Here is a 17,521-nt window from a genome sequence, read left to right as displayed (position 1 = left end):
CCCGAGGGAAAGTCTCCGCCCTGGCCGCCCGAGGGAAGTTCTCCGCCGTGGCCGCCCGAGGGGTCTTCACCGCCGTGGCCGCCCGAGTGGTTGTCTGCTTCGCCTGGGCCGCCCGATGAGCTGTCTGCTTCGTCCTGGCCGCCGGCTAAGCCATCACCCCCTGTTCCTGTTCCCCTGCATGGTCCTGGCCCTTCCATCCCTCCCTTGGATTTTTCACGTTCCACCTTCCTCTTGGACTCTTGTGTTGTCTTGTTTGCTGTCATGGAGCGTCTGGTAGCCGCTCCGTAGAGGGGAGGTTCTGTCACAGTGTCTGGTTGTGTTTCCCTGGGGTTCACTAGAGGTCCTCGTTCTCACAGTGTCATTCACATTAGACTACATTTCCCAGCATTCTGTTCTGTCACTTATCTGATTATTGCACTCAGCTGGTTCCCATCACCTTGTTAGTTCTGTGTGTATATATGCCCTGTCTGTGTTAGTGTTTGTTACGGAGTCCTTGTTATGTCTCACACTTCTTGGTTTGTTCCTGCTTGTTCCTTGTGTTCATTGTTCTCGTTTAGATTGCTTGTATGGTATTTGACACTTGCCTGGACTGGATTACGTTTCACGGATTACCCAATAAATATCTCACTGCATTTGGATCTACTGTCTCCCTCATGTGTGTCGTGACAACAACAAGAGATGGGAATGACTGCACATATAAAGGGAACGGCGATTGAACACAGCTGGCGACACTAATCAACACAATGAGTAACCACACACAGACACACACACACACACCAGAAATGAGACAGCCGATTCATGAACCGTGACAGTACCTCCTGGCGTTCCCAGACAACCTTACCTGTCGATTGTAATCATCGATAAGGGAGTGATCCAGGATGTCTCTAACAGGTACCCAACTTCTCTCCTCCGGACCGTAACCCTCCCAGTCCACCAAGTACTGAAATCCACGTCCCCTCCGTCTTGAGTCCAGAATATGACGTACCGAATAAGTAAGTTCCCCATCTTTGACCGGTGGCGATCGGCCTTGGCCTTCATGCGCCCCCCCCCGCTTGGAGTAGAGTCTCACGGGCTCTAGTCCAAGTGCAGCGACACCTCTGGACGAAAGCGTGAGCGGAGGGGACCGCGACTTCGGATTCCAGACTCGGAAAAATTGGTGGCTGGTAACCTAAACTACACTTAAACGGAGAGAGGCCCGTAGATGACACTGGTAACGAGTTATGGGCGTACTCCACCATAGAAAGTTGTTGGCTCCAGGATGAAGGATTCTTGGCTACCAAACATCGCAACATTCTCTCAAGATCCTGGTTGGCCCGCTCAGACTGACCATTGGTCTGGGGATGATAACCCGAAGACAGACTGACCGTAGCCCCCAATATTTTACAGAACTCCTGCCAAAATTTGGACACAAATTGGGAACCCCTGTCAGAGACCACGTCCGTCAAGAGGCCATGTAACCGAAAGACATGATCAATGACCGTGACCACTGTCTCCTTGGCTGAAGGTAATTTGGGCAAGGGGATGAAATGTGCCGCCTTCGAAAACCGGTCCACTACGGTTAAAACAACCGTCATGCCCTTGGAGGGCGGGAGGGCGGTGACAAAATCTAGCGCGATGTGGGACCAGGGTCTCGAAGGGACAGACAGTGGTCGAAGAAACCCATCCGGAGGTCGGTTAGATGTCTTACCAGTGGCACAGACTGAGCAAGCCAAAACAAAATCGTGAATATCGCGAGCCATTAACGGCCACCAGAATTGTTGCTTAACTAAATAACTGGTGCGAGTCACTCCTGGATGACAAGCCACGTTGGAGCAATGACCCCACCGAATGACGTCAGACCGTAACCCCTCCGGAACAAACAAACGATTCGGTGGGCAACCGGGCGGAGGCGTTACCCCTTCTAAGGCCGTCTTGACCTTCGACTCGACCTCCCATACGAGTGTGGAGATAACTACTTTCTCAGGTAAAATGCACTCAGGAGTCACCGGGCATTCGGATGGATCAAAAATACGAGATAAAGAGTCGGGTTTGATGTTTTTGGAACCCGGGCGGTACGAGAGAACAAAGTCAAAACGTCCAAAAAAAAGTGCCCACCGAGCCTGCCTGGAGTTGAGTCTTTTAGCAGATCTAATATATTCAAGGTTCTTGTGATCGGTCCAAACGATAAAGGGTACCCCTGAACCCTCTAACCAATGACGCCACTCCTCCAATGCTAACTTGACTGCCAACAACTCTCTGTTACCAATGTCATAATTACGTTTGGCAGGCGATAGTCAATGAGAAAAAAACGCGCAGGGGTGCATCTTGTCGTCTGAGGAAGCGCGTTGTGAAAGCACTGCTCCTACTCCCACCTCTGACGCATCGACCTCCACCACGAACTGACGTGTGGGATCAGGGGTGACAAGAATGGGAGCCGAAACGAAGCGACTTTTGAGGTTAGTGAACACTGCCTCGGTAGTGTTCGACCACCTGAACGTCGTTCGGGGGGAGGTCAAGGCAGTCAGAGGTGCGACTAGTTGGCTGAAATTGCAAATGAAACGCCGGTAAAAATTGGCGAACCCCAGAAACCGCTGAAGGGCCTTACGGGAATCTGGACTTGGCCAATCTACCACAGCCTTAACCTTGTCAGGATCCATGCGCACTCCCTCAGAGGAGATGATGTACCCTAGGAAGGGAACAGACTGTGCATGAAACGCGCATTTCTCCGCCTTGACAAAAGGCCCATTCTCTAACAGTCTCTGGAGCACTCGTCTGACGTGTTGAACGTGTTCCTGGAGAGACGAAGAAAAAATCAATATGTCATCCAGGTAAACATATATGAATTGATCTACCATGTCTCTCAACACGTCATTCACGAGTGCCTGGAAAACCGCTGGGCTGTTGGAAAGCCCGAAAGGCATAACCAAATATTCAAAGTGCCCCCTAGGGGTATTAAAAGCGGTTTTCCATTCATCCCCCTTCCTGATGCGAACCAAATGATATGCATTACGTAAGTCCAGTTTCGTGAAAATGGATGCTCCCTGCAATCTCTCGAAAGCTGAAGACATCAACGGCAAAGGATAAGAATTCTTTACCGTGATGTTGTTCAGCTCTTGGTAATCAATGCAAGGTCGCAGAAAACCATCCTTCTTCCCAACGAAAAAGAACCCCGCCCCCGCAGGAGAAGAGGAAAGCTGGATGAATCCAGAGGCTAGAAAATCAGAAATATATTTCTCCATGGCCTCCCTCTCGGGAACAGAAAGAGAGTAAAGTTTGCCCTTAGGCGGAGATTTACCTGGCAGTAGATCTATCGCACAGTCATAGGAACGATGCGGAGGGAGAGAAGCAGCACGAGACTTACTGAACACCTCCTTCAGGTCGAGGTACTCCGCGGGCATGTTAGACAAATCCGCTGCCTCACTCTGAAACACAGAACCAGACACAGAAGAACAAGCAGACACCAAACAGGACTCATGACAGTGGTTACTCCATGTGTAAATAGTGTTAGTGCACCAGTCAACTCGAGGATTGTGCAGAGTGAGCCACGGGTGTCCCAGAACCACTGGGGCAAGTGGTGAGTCCATGAGGAGAAAGGATATGATTTCAGTGTGATTGCCAGAGGTGATGAGTGTGAGGGGTTCAGTAGAGTGGGAAATCCTGGGAAGTTCTTGTCCATTGAGTGCGTTGACTGATATCTTGTGAGTGAGAGGAGTGATGGGAATCTGGAGTCTGAGTGCGAGTCCAAAGTCCATAAAATTACCCTCTGCTCCCGAATCCAGCAGTGCTTGAGTGCGGTGCATGGAGGTTGCCCATCTCAGTCTTACCGGGAGGAGGGTTGATGATGGTGATGAGGTCTTCTCGGTGGAGATCCCACCCGATAGTAGCCTCATACTTACTACCGGGCTTTCTCTTTTACTGGACAGGAATAGAGAAAGTGACCAGCCTTGCCACAGTACAGGCAGAGTCCTTGGGATCTCCGCCTTTCCCTCTCCTCCCGGGAAAGCCGAGCTCTCCCTACCTGCATGGGCTCATGATCGGAAACTGGGCTGACCGCACTCCCGCCGCTGGCCCGTGAGTCCTCTGTATGGTACTGGGGTCGACTCAGACGTACATGAGAAGTCACACGATTTAGACGAGCATCGACCCTCAGCGCGAGCTCCACCAGGCCATCCAAGGTCTTGGGAAGGTCCAGGATGTAAATCTCCTTTAGAACGTGGCCAGCCAGCCCATGCAGGAACATGTCCCACTGCGCCTCCTCGTTCCATTGGCACTCTGCAGCCAGGGTGCGGAACTGGATTGAATAGTCCGACACCGAGCCATCACCTTGGCGTAGAACAGCGAGTAATCTGGCCGCCTCCTTACCCGCTACCGCTCGATCAAAGACCCTTCTCATCTCTGTGGAGAGTGCCTGGAACGAGGCGCAGCAGATGTTTTGATTCTCCCACACCGCCGCTCCCCAGAGAGCCGCCTTCCCCGACAGTAGAGTCAACACAAACGCCACTTTAGACTGTTCAGTGCTAAAGGTCCGTGGCTGCAATGCGAAATGCATGGAACATGCTGTGAGAAAAGCTCTACAATACTCAGGCTCACCTGAATACTTCTCTGGCGTGGGCAGACGAGGTTCCGGCTGATTTTCTTGCGGAGGCGGGGCGTGGCGGGGCGGGGCGGGGGGGGCGGGGGGGGGGGGTGGGTGGGGGCTGAACGGGCGGTGTGTGCGGCGCAGTGGGAACTCGAAGAAGTTGTAACTGTTGAGTGAACTCGGACACCTGCGTCACGAGTGCTTGAACCGCGTGACCTGTATTTGCGATCTCCTCTCCCTGTTGATCCATTCTTGTGACGCTGTGCGTGAGGAACTCATTCAAACTGGCCGCACTTGCTGTATCCATGAACGGTCAGATCGTTCTGTTGTGAAACAGAGACGGATACAAGTAAAAGGTATCTTTATTGAGCTGGTCAGATGCACACAGGTCGGGGAAACAAACACTCAGGTGGTGAGATGACTCAGGGACTTCAATGGCCAACCCGGAGATGGCGTGCGGTGATCGACGTGCTCAGGAACCAGGAACAATAAACAATCCAGACAGCGTGAACACAACAAAGAGGGTCCACGAAGACAGGAAATCCACACGAGGAAACGAGAGCGAAACACAGGAACAGGACACGACACCGGGGAAGCCACAACGATCTGACAACAAGAGATGGGAATAACTGCACATATAAAGGGAACGGGGATTGAACACAGCTGGTGACACTAATCAACACAATGAGTAACCACACCCACACACAGACACACACACACACATCAGAAATGAGACAGCCGATTCATGAACCGTGACAGTAACCCCCTGTCGCCAATCCATCGTGCAATGTGCACACAGCAGCAACTGAATGCTACCCCAGATAGTCGTGCAGTGTGAAAAGAACAGTGATTCGACGACTTTGAAAATCGTGCAATGTGAACTCTGCATTAGTCTGAGACAGAGACAAGACCAAGTACAAGTGCTGTCAAAACAGAGACAAGACCAAAACCTTTAAAAAATGGTCTTAAGACCACCCTCGAGTACTACAACACTACTGCTAAAGCAAATGCTAGCCAAGTATTTGAAGGTTGAGTATGTGAGCTCATTGGCTACAGAACTAATCAGATGTACCCTATAGAGAATGATGTTATTGCAAGCAGGTTGAGTTAAGGACCTATTAGCCTGCGCCATCTAGAGTTTCATGACGGAACTTTATAGCCTATGTCACATCATAAATGTGTTTTTACAATCTAGTTCGTCAAGGTTTTTAGTCACATTTTAGTCACATTTTATATATGCCCTCTTGGTGATTGGTTAGTCTCTTTGCATGTGACATGAGGATAGGCGCCTACTGGTTGTATGTTTGCAGTTGTGTCCAATATAGTTTCTTTCTTAGTTTCAATATAGTCCTGTAAGTTTTTTTATTTATTAATTCTAACGCTAATTTTGATTTCATTAGTTAATTAATTATTTTCCTAATTTAAAAGTTCAGGTGCTTCTATAACATCTCTCTGGCTCTCTTCCAGGTGTGTGGTCCTCGTTTGATGCATAAATGTGAGGGGTTTAACTATCTCAATGGTCAGTGTGTGGAGATCAGCCCTCACTTCAGTGCTGCTAACACAATGAAGCCAGCTTTCCAGGGTATCACAACACTTAACAATTACTGTTGTAATGCTGTGTTAAAATTTGTTTTTTAAATAAAAGCATTACAAATACATTTATGGAAAAAAAATATGATTACATAACATACATATAATTTTATGTTATCTTTATTATATAATTTTATTAAACTATTTTCAATAAAAGTATTTATTTTTTGAATATTTTTTGAATGTATTTTTTGGGGGGGATTTTATAAATGTGGATTTGATGTATTTTGCATTTTTCTTTATCAACCTTATCCTTATATAATATATTATATATATATATATATAACAATAAAAAAATAATAAATAAATAAAAAAAACAGTGTTCCAACTATAGGCTAATATCCATTCTAAATATATGCTAGGTTGCAATTAGTGACCAAATCATTATATGTGCAAATTGTATATGCTTTAGGTTTTCAGGTGGATTTTAAGGTGGAACACTGCTGCAATGTAATTTTATGTCAACCTGCAGATTGTGTTTTTGTGTGTTTCAGAGTGTCATGTTATTCCCCCGCTGGATGCAGTTATTCTGTTTGATGACTCAGGCAGTATCACTGCTGAAAATTTTGAAATGATGATCAGATTCATCAAGAACTTGATTGCCATGTTCTTGGACACACAAGCCCAGGTGTGTATGTACACGTGTATGTCTATGCCTTTAAAGACTGTGATACACAACTTTTGCCCATATTTTTCCCCATTTTCATTCTGGAGTAGTCAACACTAGTTGTCGAAAGTCATAGCCAGTCTATAGATTTTGGGCGAACATTGGTGTTTGAATGACTTGAAAGTCTAGTAGGCCTATATTTCTCAGTTGTTTAGTGTGTGATGCCCAGTTTTTCTCTGTAGTCATTTAAACGTAGAGTTGGCAATTTCGGAGAGGCTAGCAATAGCAAGCTAGATTTGAAAACATGAGATCCCACCTTCCCTTCAGAGTGCACTCAAAAGCCACGCCTCCTTCAAAACACATAAACACACACAGCAGAGTCTGCAAAACGTCACGAGAGACGGCGTTAAATTACCTCATGTCTCAAAGCACATTACATTTCAATAATAATGAATGTAAATAACTCTTACTTGTACCACCTGACTGCCGCAGATTCATTTCACCGTTGATAGTGGTGACATAGAAACGCATAAATCTGAGTCTGAGGACGTGAAACGCTCTGTCTATGACAACTCATTAAGTGAATAGAACGTCCCGGGTTGCCATCTCGTAATTACGGTTATGGAATGGCGTGAATGCAGCATAAGCTTGTTGTTTTGGTTCTGGAGGAACTGTAAAAGTTGGCTGTAGGGCTGCTCAATTATTGCAAAAATCATAATAACAATTATTTGTGATTTATAATTGTTATGGTGGGTAATAGGATCAAAGTCTTATTTCATGATATGAGTAGTTTTAAATAAATGTAAAATTTCACAATTATCGATACTTAAGCAGGAACTTATACAAGGTTAACTTATGTCAAGTCACCTTTATTTATATAGTGCTTTTTACAATACAGATTGTTTCTAAGCAGCTTTACATTGATAACAGGAAATGAATGCAACAAAGATTGTTTTGGCTGTACAGCAGCTCTAGAAGAAAGTCATTGTCCAGTTTAAGTAAGTTCAGTATTGATTCATTTCGGTTGTAAAAATTATTAGTTATTATTTTAGGGGCTGTTTACATGACACCTCGATTTTCAAAGTGTAAGTTTTCATCTCTGTGTAAACTTCATGGACATGCATATTACGTGTTAAGTCTATATTGAATGCGTGTGTGCGCAGGCGTGTAGTCTTTCTTTACAAAGTGACATTGCCAACTGTCTGGTATGCATAATACAGTGTTCCCTTTCGAGGGAACTCGCGATGCGTCAATGACGCTTTGGGAACGCTCCTGCGTGATTGTGTCTGAAGCACTTGTGTCAACTAGTCCAATGGCGAGAGTGGGCGTCACGGGCGGGTGACGTCACGACCATGAAAGGATAAAGCACATCCGGAATAGAACCGCGCTAGCTTCTGTGCCTCAGCAAGCGCTCTGTGTTACATACTGTCTGTCTTATTTATTGTTGTCTGTCACTATATCAGTCACAAGCATAGATATTATGGCGAACAAAACAACCTTAGTTCGTGTGTTCCTCCCTGCCCTCTTTCCTTACGGGTGGGGATACACACGATGTATGTGTTGTATGTTTGGAATGGAGCATAATCTGTCAGTGTTCGAGGGCGCTGACTACGAGCATTGCGAGTTACAATCACTTTACTCCCGCTTGTCACTCTTTGAGGAGGGTGTTCAGGCTCGTGTTCCTCGCAGTACCGGCCCCGTTGTTGCCGAGGCAGCATGGAAGCTGGTATTGTGGGGTTCGCAAATGGCTCTCACGGAGGGGTTAGAGACAGGCTCTGCCTTTTCGTTGCCTTTACCCAGGGGTTCCAGCGCTCTCTCTCTGGGATCGGAAGCCCGCGCCACGGCTTCTTCCACCCTGGTTAAGAGAGCCTGGTGTTTCAGCAGTCTATCTCTGAGGAGGTCCTGTTTCGAATGCGCATGCGTCGCGTCTGAGCGCGTTGTTGTCTTTGGAGCTCCATCGATTGATTTATAATTCTTGATTTCTCTTTAAACTCACTTACAACGAACATTTTCTACTTTTCCTCACCTCATAGTTATAACGCGGATTGTTGAGCAGACGCGTCTCAAGCCTTGTGATCCAACGCTGGATACTCTTATAGGTTACGTCCGTGGATCACGGCTGAACGCGTCTTCTCCGCACTCATTTAAGTTACAAACAAACATTTTTCACCTATCGTGCGTCTACTCTACACCCGTACCACTGAAAAGACGGATTATATCCAAGACTTAAGCCATAAATTAGTATTAATATTGATAGCACCACTGGTAGCGTCGTTGCTAACTTAACTTACTGTCCATCTGTTAAAATGGCGAATATATCAAATGTAAGTAGTCTACCTTTTGGTGCAGGTGAGGACACATTTGAGCTGCACGCGGTGCAGTCTGAGCTGGAAGCTGTTGAGAAACAGATCCACGACCTTTTAGTAAGAAAAGCCGAGCTGATAGACCGGCGTTTGGCTCTCGAAACATCGCGCGCCGAGGCACACAAATCAGAGATTAATGTTACTAACCCGCTGACTCCGACCTCGTCTACTCCGTGCGTTCCTCAACATCGGTCCCGAACGTCGAGGTCGCGATCAGCCATGGTCTCGTTCACTCCGGCTCCAACATGCCATCACGAAGCCTGGATTTTTCCGCAGCGGAAGTCGCGAGTCAGGTCTAGACCAAGAAAACTCTCTCCGACCCTCCCGGTTTTCGAGATATCCACACAAAACCGCTTCTCCCCTCTTCGCGAAACAGAACGCGATGCTGTGATCATCGGCGATTCCATCGTTCGACACGTACACGCTACGTTAAATAAAAGTAAGGTGCATAGTCACTGCTTTCCTGGTGCTCGTGTTTCCGAAGTCGCTGCTCACGTTCCCGAGATTCTGAACGAGCGCGTCGGAACCGTTGTCCTGCACGCGGGAGGGGCCGACATCAGACTGCGCCAGACGGAAGTTTTGAAGAAAGACTTCAGGAATCTGATCGATACGGTACGCAGCACATCGCCTGATATAACGATTATTGTGTCAGGACCGCTTCCCACGTACCGACTAGGTCATGAAAAGTTTAGTAGATTATTTGCGCTTAATGAATGGTTAATGTCATGGTGCAATGAGCAGAAACTTCTCTTTGTAAATAATTGGAATCTGTTTTGGGAGCGTCCTAGGCTTTACCGTGCTGATGGCTTACACCCAAACAGATTCGGATCGGATCTTCTGTCAGATAACATCTCCAAAATGTTAAATACCTTTTGACTAGTAAACAAAAGTCCAAATCATAGTCTCTGCTGCACCAATTTAACTGATATAAATAGTGTAGAACATTGCATAGAAACTGTGTCTATTCCTCGTTTAGTGAGATCAAATCATAAATCTACTGCAGGATCTAGAAAAAATCTAATTGTTATTAAACCAGAAAATGTTGCTATTGGTAATCAAAAACAATTTTTAAAGCTAGGTCTTTTAAACATTAGATCACTCACACCTAAGGCAGTTATTGTAAATGAAATAGTCACAGATAATAGCTTCGATGTACTTTGCCTTACTGAAACCTGGCTTAAACCAAATGATTATTTCGGTTTAAATGAGTCTACTCCTCCTGGATACTTCTATAAGCATGAGCCCCGTCTGAATGGTCGTGGCGGCGGTGTTGCAACAATCTATAGAGATTTTCTCAATGTTACTCAGAAAACGGGTTATAAGTTTATTTCATTTGAAGTACTTGTACTAAATGTTACGCTCTTAGATGATAGAAAAACATCCCTATTATCTCTAGCCTTGGCTACCGTATATAGACCGCCTGGGCCTTACGCTGATTTCCTAAAAGAGTTTGCAGATTTTCTCTCAGACCTATTAGTTAACTTCGATAAAGCATTAATTGTTGGAGACTTTAATATCCATGTAGATAATCAAAATGATGCGTTAGGGGCTGCGTTTACTGATTTATTAAACTCCTTTGGGGTCAAGCAAAACATTACCGGACCGACTCATCGATTTAATCATACACTCGATTTAATTATATCACATGGAACCGATCCAACCGATATAGATATCATTCCACAAAGTGACGATGTCACTGACCATTACATGGTAACTTGCATATTACGTACTCCTGTAATATATCATGCTGCGCCGCGTTATCGATTAGGCAGAACAATCCTTCCATCCACCATAGATAATTTTTCAAACAGCTTATCGGATCTGTCTCAGCTGCTCAGTGAACCCAAACAAACAGATGAACTTGAGGAATTAACTAGCACTATGAGCACCATTCTCTCTGGATCATTGGATATTGTTGCGCCCATTAGATTAAAAAAGGTCAGAGAGAAAAGTAAAGCACCATGGTACAACAGTACTACGCGTGTTCTAAAGAGAGAAACCCGTAATTTAGAGCGTAAATGGAAACAAACCAACTTAGAGGTCTTTAGAATCGCATGGAAAGACAGTATGTCACGTTATAAAAAGGCCCTAAAAGCGGCCAGGGCTGAGCATCTACGCAAACTAATAGAAAACAACCATAACAATCCTAAGTTCTTATTTAACACCGTGGCGAGACTAACAAATAAACAGATGTCTCCTGAACAAAGTATTCCATTACAGTTTAGTAGTAATGATTTCATGAAGTTCTTCACTGAGAAAATAGAAAACATCAGAACCACAATTGTAAACGTTCAATCCTCAATCGCGCCTTATAATTCAGCCTCAATTATCACGCCGCAAGAACAATTACAGTGCTTTTCAACTATAGAACAAAAAGAGTTAAATAAATTTATCATTTCCTCTAAAACAACAACATGTTTATTAGATCCCATACCAACTAAACTATTGAAAGAAGTGTTACCTGTAGTGGAAGAGCCTCTCCTCAATATTATTAACTCGTCTTTATCTTTAGGTCATGTTCCAAGAATATTTAAATTGGCAGTTATAAAACCTCTCATTAAGAAACCACAATTAGATCCGAATAATCTAGTAAATTATAGACCCATTTCAAATCTACCTTTTATGTCTAAAATACTAGAAAAAGTTGTGTCCGCTCAACTGGGCTCTTTCTTACAAGAAAATGACACCTATGAAAAGTTTCAGTCTGGATTCAGGCCGCATCATAGCACTGAAACTGCGCTCGTTAAAATCACAAATGATTTACTTTTAGCTTCTGACCAAGGCTGTATCTCAATATTAGTTTTACTTGATCTTAGTGCTGCGTTCGATACTATAGATCATACAATACTCTTAGATCGACTACAAAATTATACTGGTGTTCAAGGACAAGCATTAAGCTGATTTAGATCGTATTTATCTGACCGCTACCATTTTGTTTATTTAAATGGAGAAAAATCTATCATAACTCCAGTAAACTATGGAGTGCCGCAGGGATCTGTGTTAGGCCCTCTATTATTCTCAATATATATGCTGCCACTTGGAAATATTATAAGGAAACATGGAATTAGTTTCCATTGTTATGCTGATGACACTCAAATCTATATTTCATCACGGCCAGATGAAAACGCTAAATTATCCAAATTGACAGAGTGTGTTAAAGATATAAAAGATTGGATGACGCATAATTTTCTTTTATTAAATCCAGACAAGACAGAGGTACTACTTATCGGTTCAAAAAACCACCCACAAAACCTCTCACAATACAACTTTAACATAGTAGGATGTCCTGTTACTTCATCCTCTACAGTAAAAGACCTGGGTGTTATATTAGACTGCAACCTGTCTTTTGAAAATCATATTTCATATGTTACAAGAACAGCCTTTTTCCACCTTAGAAACATTGCTAAGCTACGTAATATGCTATCAGTTTCTGACGCAGAAAAGTTAGTTCATGCATTCATGACCTCGAGACTAGATTACTGTAATGCGTTATTAGCCGGTTGTCCTGCATCCTTAATAAACAAGCTACAGTTAGTCCAAAATGCCGCCGCTAGAGTTCTAACTAGATCAAGAAAATATGATCATATAACACCGATTTTATCATCCCTACATTGGTTACCTATAAAGTCCCGTATTAATTACAAGGTATTGCTACTGACTTATAAAGCCCTAAACGGCTTAGCTCCAGTCTATTTAAACGATCTTCTATCGCCCTATAATCCATCGCGCTCTTTAAGATCACTAAATTCGAGGCTTTTGGTCATACCTAGGATATCCAGATCCACCAAAGGAGGGAGAGCATTTTCACATTTAGCACCAAAACTCTGGAATAGTCTTCCGGATACTGTTCGTTGCTCAGACTCACTCTCCCAGTTTAAAACTAGATTAAAGACGCATCTCTTCAGCCAGGCATTCATATAATACTTTTAATCCTACAGTTAAATCCGACCTCTAGTTCATAAACGCCAGAGGAGAACTGGCCCCCGACTGAGCCCGGGTTCTCCCAAGGTTTTTTTTTTTCTCCATTAGGTCACCTGATGGAGTTTTTCGGTTCCTTGCCACTGTTGCCTTTGGCTTGCTCAGTTGGGGATATTTGGGGATATTTAATTGAATTAATCAATCAACGATACTATTGATCAGCATTACCGAACGTAGACGTTCCACTAGAAACAAACATTGATGTATTGTTCTAATTTATTACTGTGAAGCTGCTTTGATACAACCTGTGTTGTGAAAAGCGCTATATAAATAAACTTGACTTGACTTGACTTGACTTGAGGTAGAGGTGCTGAGAATTGATGCAGGGGAATAAAAACTCACCACCCTCATCAATTAAGAGCATGTTCGAAGAATCATGTAGCTCTATATAAAAATGAAAATAGTGGACGGGCTATGTTCATTCAAACATTACCAACGTGTGTGCACTATATCAGGAGTTTCCCCATGCTACTGTTAAAAAAAACTGCAATAAGAATCGAGTGGTTATGCAAATACAATGCATAGATTAAAGAGATACATAGTGTATTGCAAGCTATGAATTTATGATTCTTTTATTGTATGTTGAAACTACTTTTTTATGTATAAGCCTATATATATATATATATATATATATATATATATATATATATATATATATTCAGCCTTTCATTCAGACTATGTTGACTTGTCTGGTTGATTTTTTGCTGTTTGATTCTGAGGAATTAAATAAGTGGGCTGCATTTAAATTTGCTTATCTGACTTTCATTAGTTAGATTCATGTATAAGTTCAGCATTTCATCCAGACCGTGTTAACTTGTCTGGTTGATCTTTTACTACATTTAATTTTGAGGAATTAAATGGTATAATTCGGTGCTGCAGCTGTCCACCTCCGAGGACATGGATGTGCTGAGCATCGAGTTAAGGGAATTGAAGATTCTCCATCTCAATCCCCTGTGTACAATGAGTTTTGGAGTTTATAACTTGTCAGGGCCTTCCAGTTTTTCCCGATCTCCACTAATAAAGAATGAGATCCCGGATCAACCCTTTCAGTCTGTATTTTCAATTCTAAAAATGTATGTTTAATAAATTGGGTTGAAAGAGCTTGGGCATGACTGATGCCGAAGGCAGAACAGATGCTTGTGAGCTATCAGTCCTGTCACGGCTTAGGCTCCCCTTAAGGCTCGGCATTACTTTCCAGGCCAGTTAGAAACTCTTGGCGCTGATGGGTAAGGCGTAAATGGGGCTACTGGGCGAAGCAGACATAGCCATTAACAAACTCCTTGTACAGAGTGTCGTTTCCTGTGCTCCCCCTCAGAAAGATTGGGGACTGGAATGGCATTCTCAACAGAAGCCTTTGAAGCAGAAGATGGATCTGAGGACCATTTTTCCTGCGAAAAAGGCTTCGGCCAAGGTCCTGACGCCACTGGTGTCAGACCTCTGAGGGCAACCCCGACTGGAGTGGAGCGGTGTACACCTCAGCATACAGTGCCTGCCCCACCTCGGTGCCCTCAGGAGGCCGTTCTGCCAACCCTGCCACCCTTGGTGCCTCGGGGCGCAGCGGTCTCCAGTGAGCACATGGCTCAGTGTCACCACGACTCTGTGTCAAACTCGCACCCTCTGAGGGGGGTTCAAAAACAGTCAGTTCAGTTGTTTCTTGCCAGTATGCTTAAGGTCACCGAAGTGGCTAACACCAGAGGCCAGTCTTGAGAGACTGATACCCTTAGTAGATTTATGACAGAGTGAAAAATCTGCCGAATATATCTCCATGGGTCCTGCAGATAATAGAGAGAAGTTACAGTATCCAGTTTAATTCTCCTCCACCTCGTTACAACGGGGTGCTACTCACGTTAGTACATCCCAGGCAGGCTCTGGTAATGGAGCAAGAAGTAGAGTCTCTATTAGCGAAGGGAGCTATAGAGCAGATGTACTCACCCGACAGAGTATCAGGGTTTTACAGCTGCTACTTTATTATTCCGAAAAAAGGATGGGGGGTTGCGTTCCATTTTAGATCTTCGTCTGTTGAATTGTGCAGTCATGAAACTCAAGTTCTAGATGCTCACACTCAAACAGATTGTGACCCAAATCAGATCTGAGGACTGGTTTGTCACGATAGATTTAAAAGACACTTACTGTCTCCATCCTCCCTCAACACAGGAAGTTCCTGAGGTTTCCTTTTGGGGTAAATAATACCATTATCGGGTGCTTCCATTCGGTCTAGCTCTATCACCCCGCACGTTCACGAAGTGCGTAGATGCAGCTCTGGCCTCGCTCAGGCTGCAGTGCATACGCATTCTGAACTACATCGACGACTGGCTAATTCTGGCGGAATCAGAACAGTTAGCGGCCCGGCATCGAGATGTCGTCCTCGCTCACATACGAAATTGGGGTTGAGACTCAATGCCAAGAAGAGTGTGCTTTCTGCACTACAGAGAACCACTTTCCTTGGTGTGGTATGGGAATCAGTCATGATGCGAGCCAAACTATCGCCCGTTCGTGTAGCTGCTATCCTCACAGCCACAAAAGAGTTGAAGCTAGGCCAGTCACGCACTGTGAAACAGTTCGAGAAACTGTTGGGCCTCATGGCAGCAGCGTCCAATGTGATACCCTTTGGCCTACAGTACATGCGACCCTTGCAGTGGTGGCTCAGAACCAGAGGGTTCTCCCCGAGGGGAAACCCACTTCGTACGATCAAGATCACGTGGCGGTGTCTTCGCGCCTTGGTTATATCGAGGAAATACTGGTTCCTATCCCACATGAAGAAGTTGGGGTTGAGACTCAATACCAAGAAGAGTGTGCTTTCTCCACTACAGAGAACCCCTTTCCTTGGTGTGGTATGGGATTCAGACACGATGCGAGCCACATTATCGCCCGTTCGTGTAGCTGCTATCCTCACAGCCACAAAAGAGTTGAAGCTAGGCCAGTCACGCACTGTGAAACAAACAGAAACTGTTGGGCCTCATGGCAGCAGCGTCCTTTGTGATACCCTTTGGCCTACTGTACATGAGAACCTTGCAGTGGTGGCTCAGAACCAGAGGGTTCTCCCCGAGGGAAACCCACTTCATACGATCAAGATCACACGCCTTGTATATATGGAGGAAATACTGGTGTCTATCCCAGGGTCCGGTGTTGGGAGCTCTTTGCCATTGAGTTGCTATAGTATCTCGACAGATGCTTCCCTCACCGGCTGGGGAGCGGTAATGGAAGGCCGTTCAGCCCAGGGCCTGTGGAGGAGTCATCATCTTTCTTGGCACATAAACTGCCTGGAGATGATGGCAGTCTTCAATGCGTTGAGACATTTCCTCCCAGACCCGAGGGACCATCATGTGCTTGTCCGTACAGACAACACATCGGTGGTCTCTTACATAAATCAGCAGGGGGTCTGCGTTCTCGTCCACTATGCAAACTGGCGCACCAGATTCTCTTGTGGTCCCTAGGGAAGCTGCTCTCCCTGAAAGCAGTATATTATCGGGGCATCAGAATGTAGGAGCAGACATCCCATTGAGGCAGGGGCTGAGACCCGGGGAATGGAGGCTCCACACCGAGGTGGTGGAGCACATTTGGGGGGTTTATGGCCAGGCACAAGTGGATCTCTTCGCGTCTCAGGATACGACGCACGGTCCACTGTGGTTCTCCCTCACACACCCAGCTCCCGTGGGGCTGGACGTTGTGGTATTGACATGGCCGAGGCTACGTCTGTACGTCTTTCCCCGATTACTCTGCTCCCAGGAGTTCTGGAGAAGGTCTGCCAGCACGGTATAATTCTACTACTAGTCAAGTCAAGTCAAATCATCTTCATTTATATAGCGCTTTTAACAATGTAGGTTGTTTCAAAGCAACTTTACAGAGATAAACGTATAATTTAAGGTAAGATTGTTTTGGCTTTTTAGCGGTTCTTTAATAGAGTTATTTTCCAGCTAAAGTTAGTTTTGATTGATTCGCTTCCGTCACAACGATCATTTGTTATTAAATTTGGGGCCGCTAAGATGACACCATTCTCTCTACACAAACTTTAAACGCGAACCTGTGAGAAACGCTGATGGCGTTCACATGCGCATTAAGAATCGGTTCTATAGTTATGTGCGTTTGAATATATGTGCGCAGGTTCGGAATTCCCTACAACCAAGCCTAAACAAAGTACTGGTGTTTCCTTATAATTTTGATTCAGAATTTTATATTATTTTATCAATTCGGGGTAGGTACGTGAATTGAGTTTTCCCGACGACGCTTTATCTGTAGAGTGGTAAAGGGATCCTCCATAGGGAGAGACTAGTTGGCACTTCAGCACTGCGTTGACATCGGGTCCAGACGAAGGTCCTTCATCAGATCTGGATACGGCCTGGATCCGGCAGGCTGCGGGAAAACCTCGGGATAAACAAAGACACTAAAATTAGCGTAGATGCCATTCTTCTTATGATGTAACGTGTA

The 17,521-nt window shown here is 44.9% G+C and overlaps 1 protein-coding gene across 6 annotated transcripts in view; it reads left to right on the top strand.

Annotated features, from left to right (window-relative positions):
- LOC308691628 (integrin alpha-X-like) overlaps positions 1-17,521 on the top strand; it is a 334,173-nt gene that overhangs the window by 16,751 nt on the left and 299,901 nt on the right. For 5 of the 6 annotated variants that reach the window (XM_081367038.1, XM_081367036.1, XM_081367034.1 and 2 more), the window contains exons 5-6: positions 6,026-6,140; positions 6,643-6,776. In XM_081367038.1, the coding sequence (XP_081223164.1) occupies positions 6,026-6,140; positions 6,643-6,776 (249 nt within the window). The remainder of the gene's footprint in view (positions 1-6,025; positions 6,141-6,642; positions 6,777-17,521) is intronic. The other variant, XM_081367037.1, reaches the window with a different exon arrangement.

Source organism: Scardinius erythrophthalmus (genome assembly GCF_964197995.2).
Source record: "Scardinius erythrophthalmus genome assembly, chromosome: 5".
Classification (NCBI taxonomy): domain Eukaryota; kingdom Metazoa; phylum Chordata; class Actinopteri; order Cypriniformes; family Leuciscidae; genus Scardinius; species Scardinius erythrophthalmus.
Note: the sequence above shows the minus strand (reverse complement) of the source record. Positions and strands in the feature narration are given on the sequence as shown.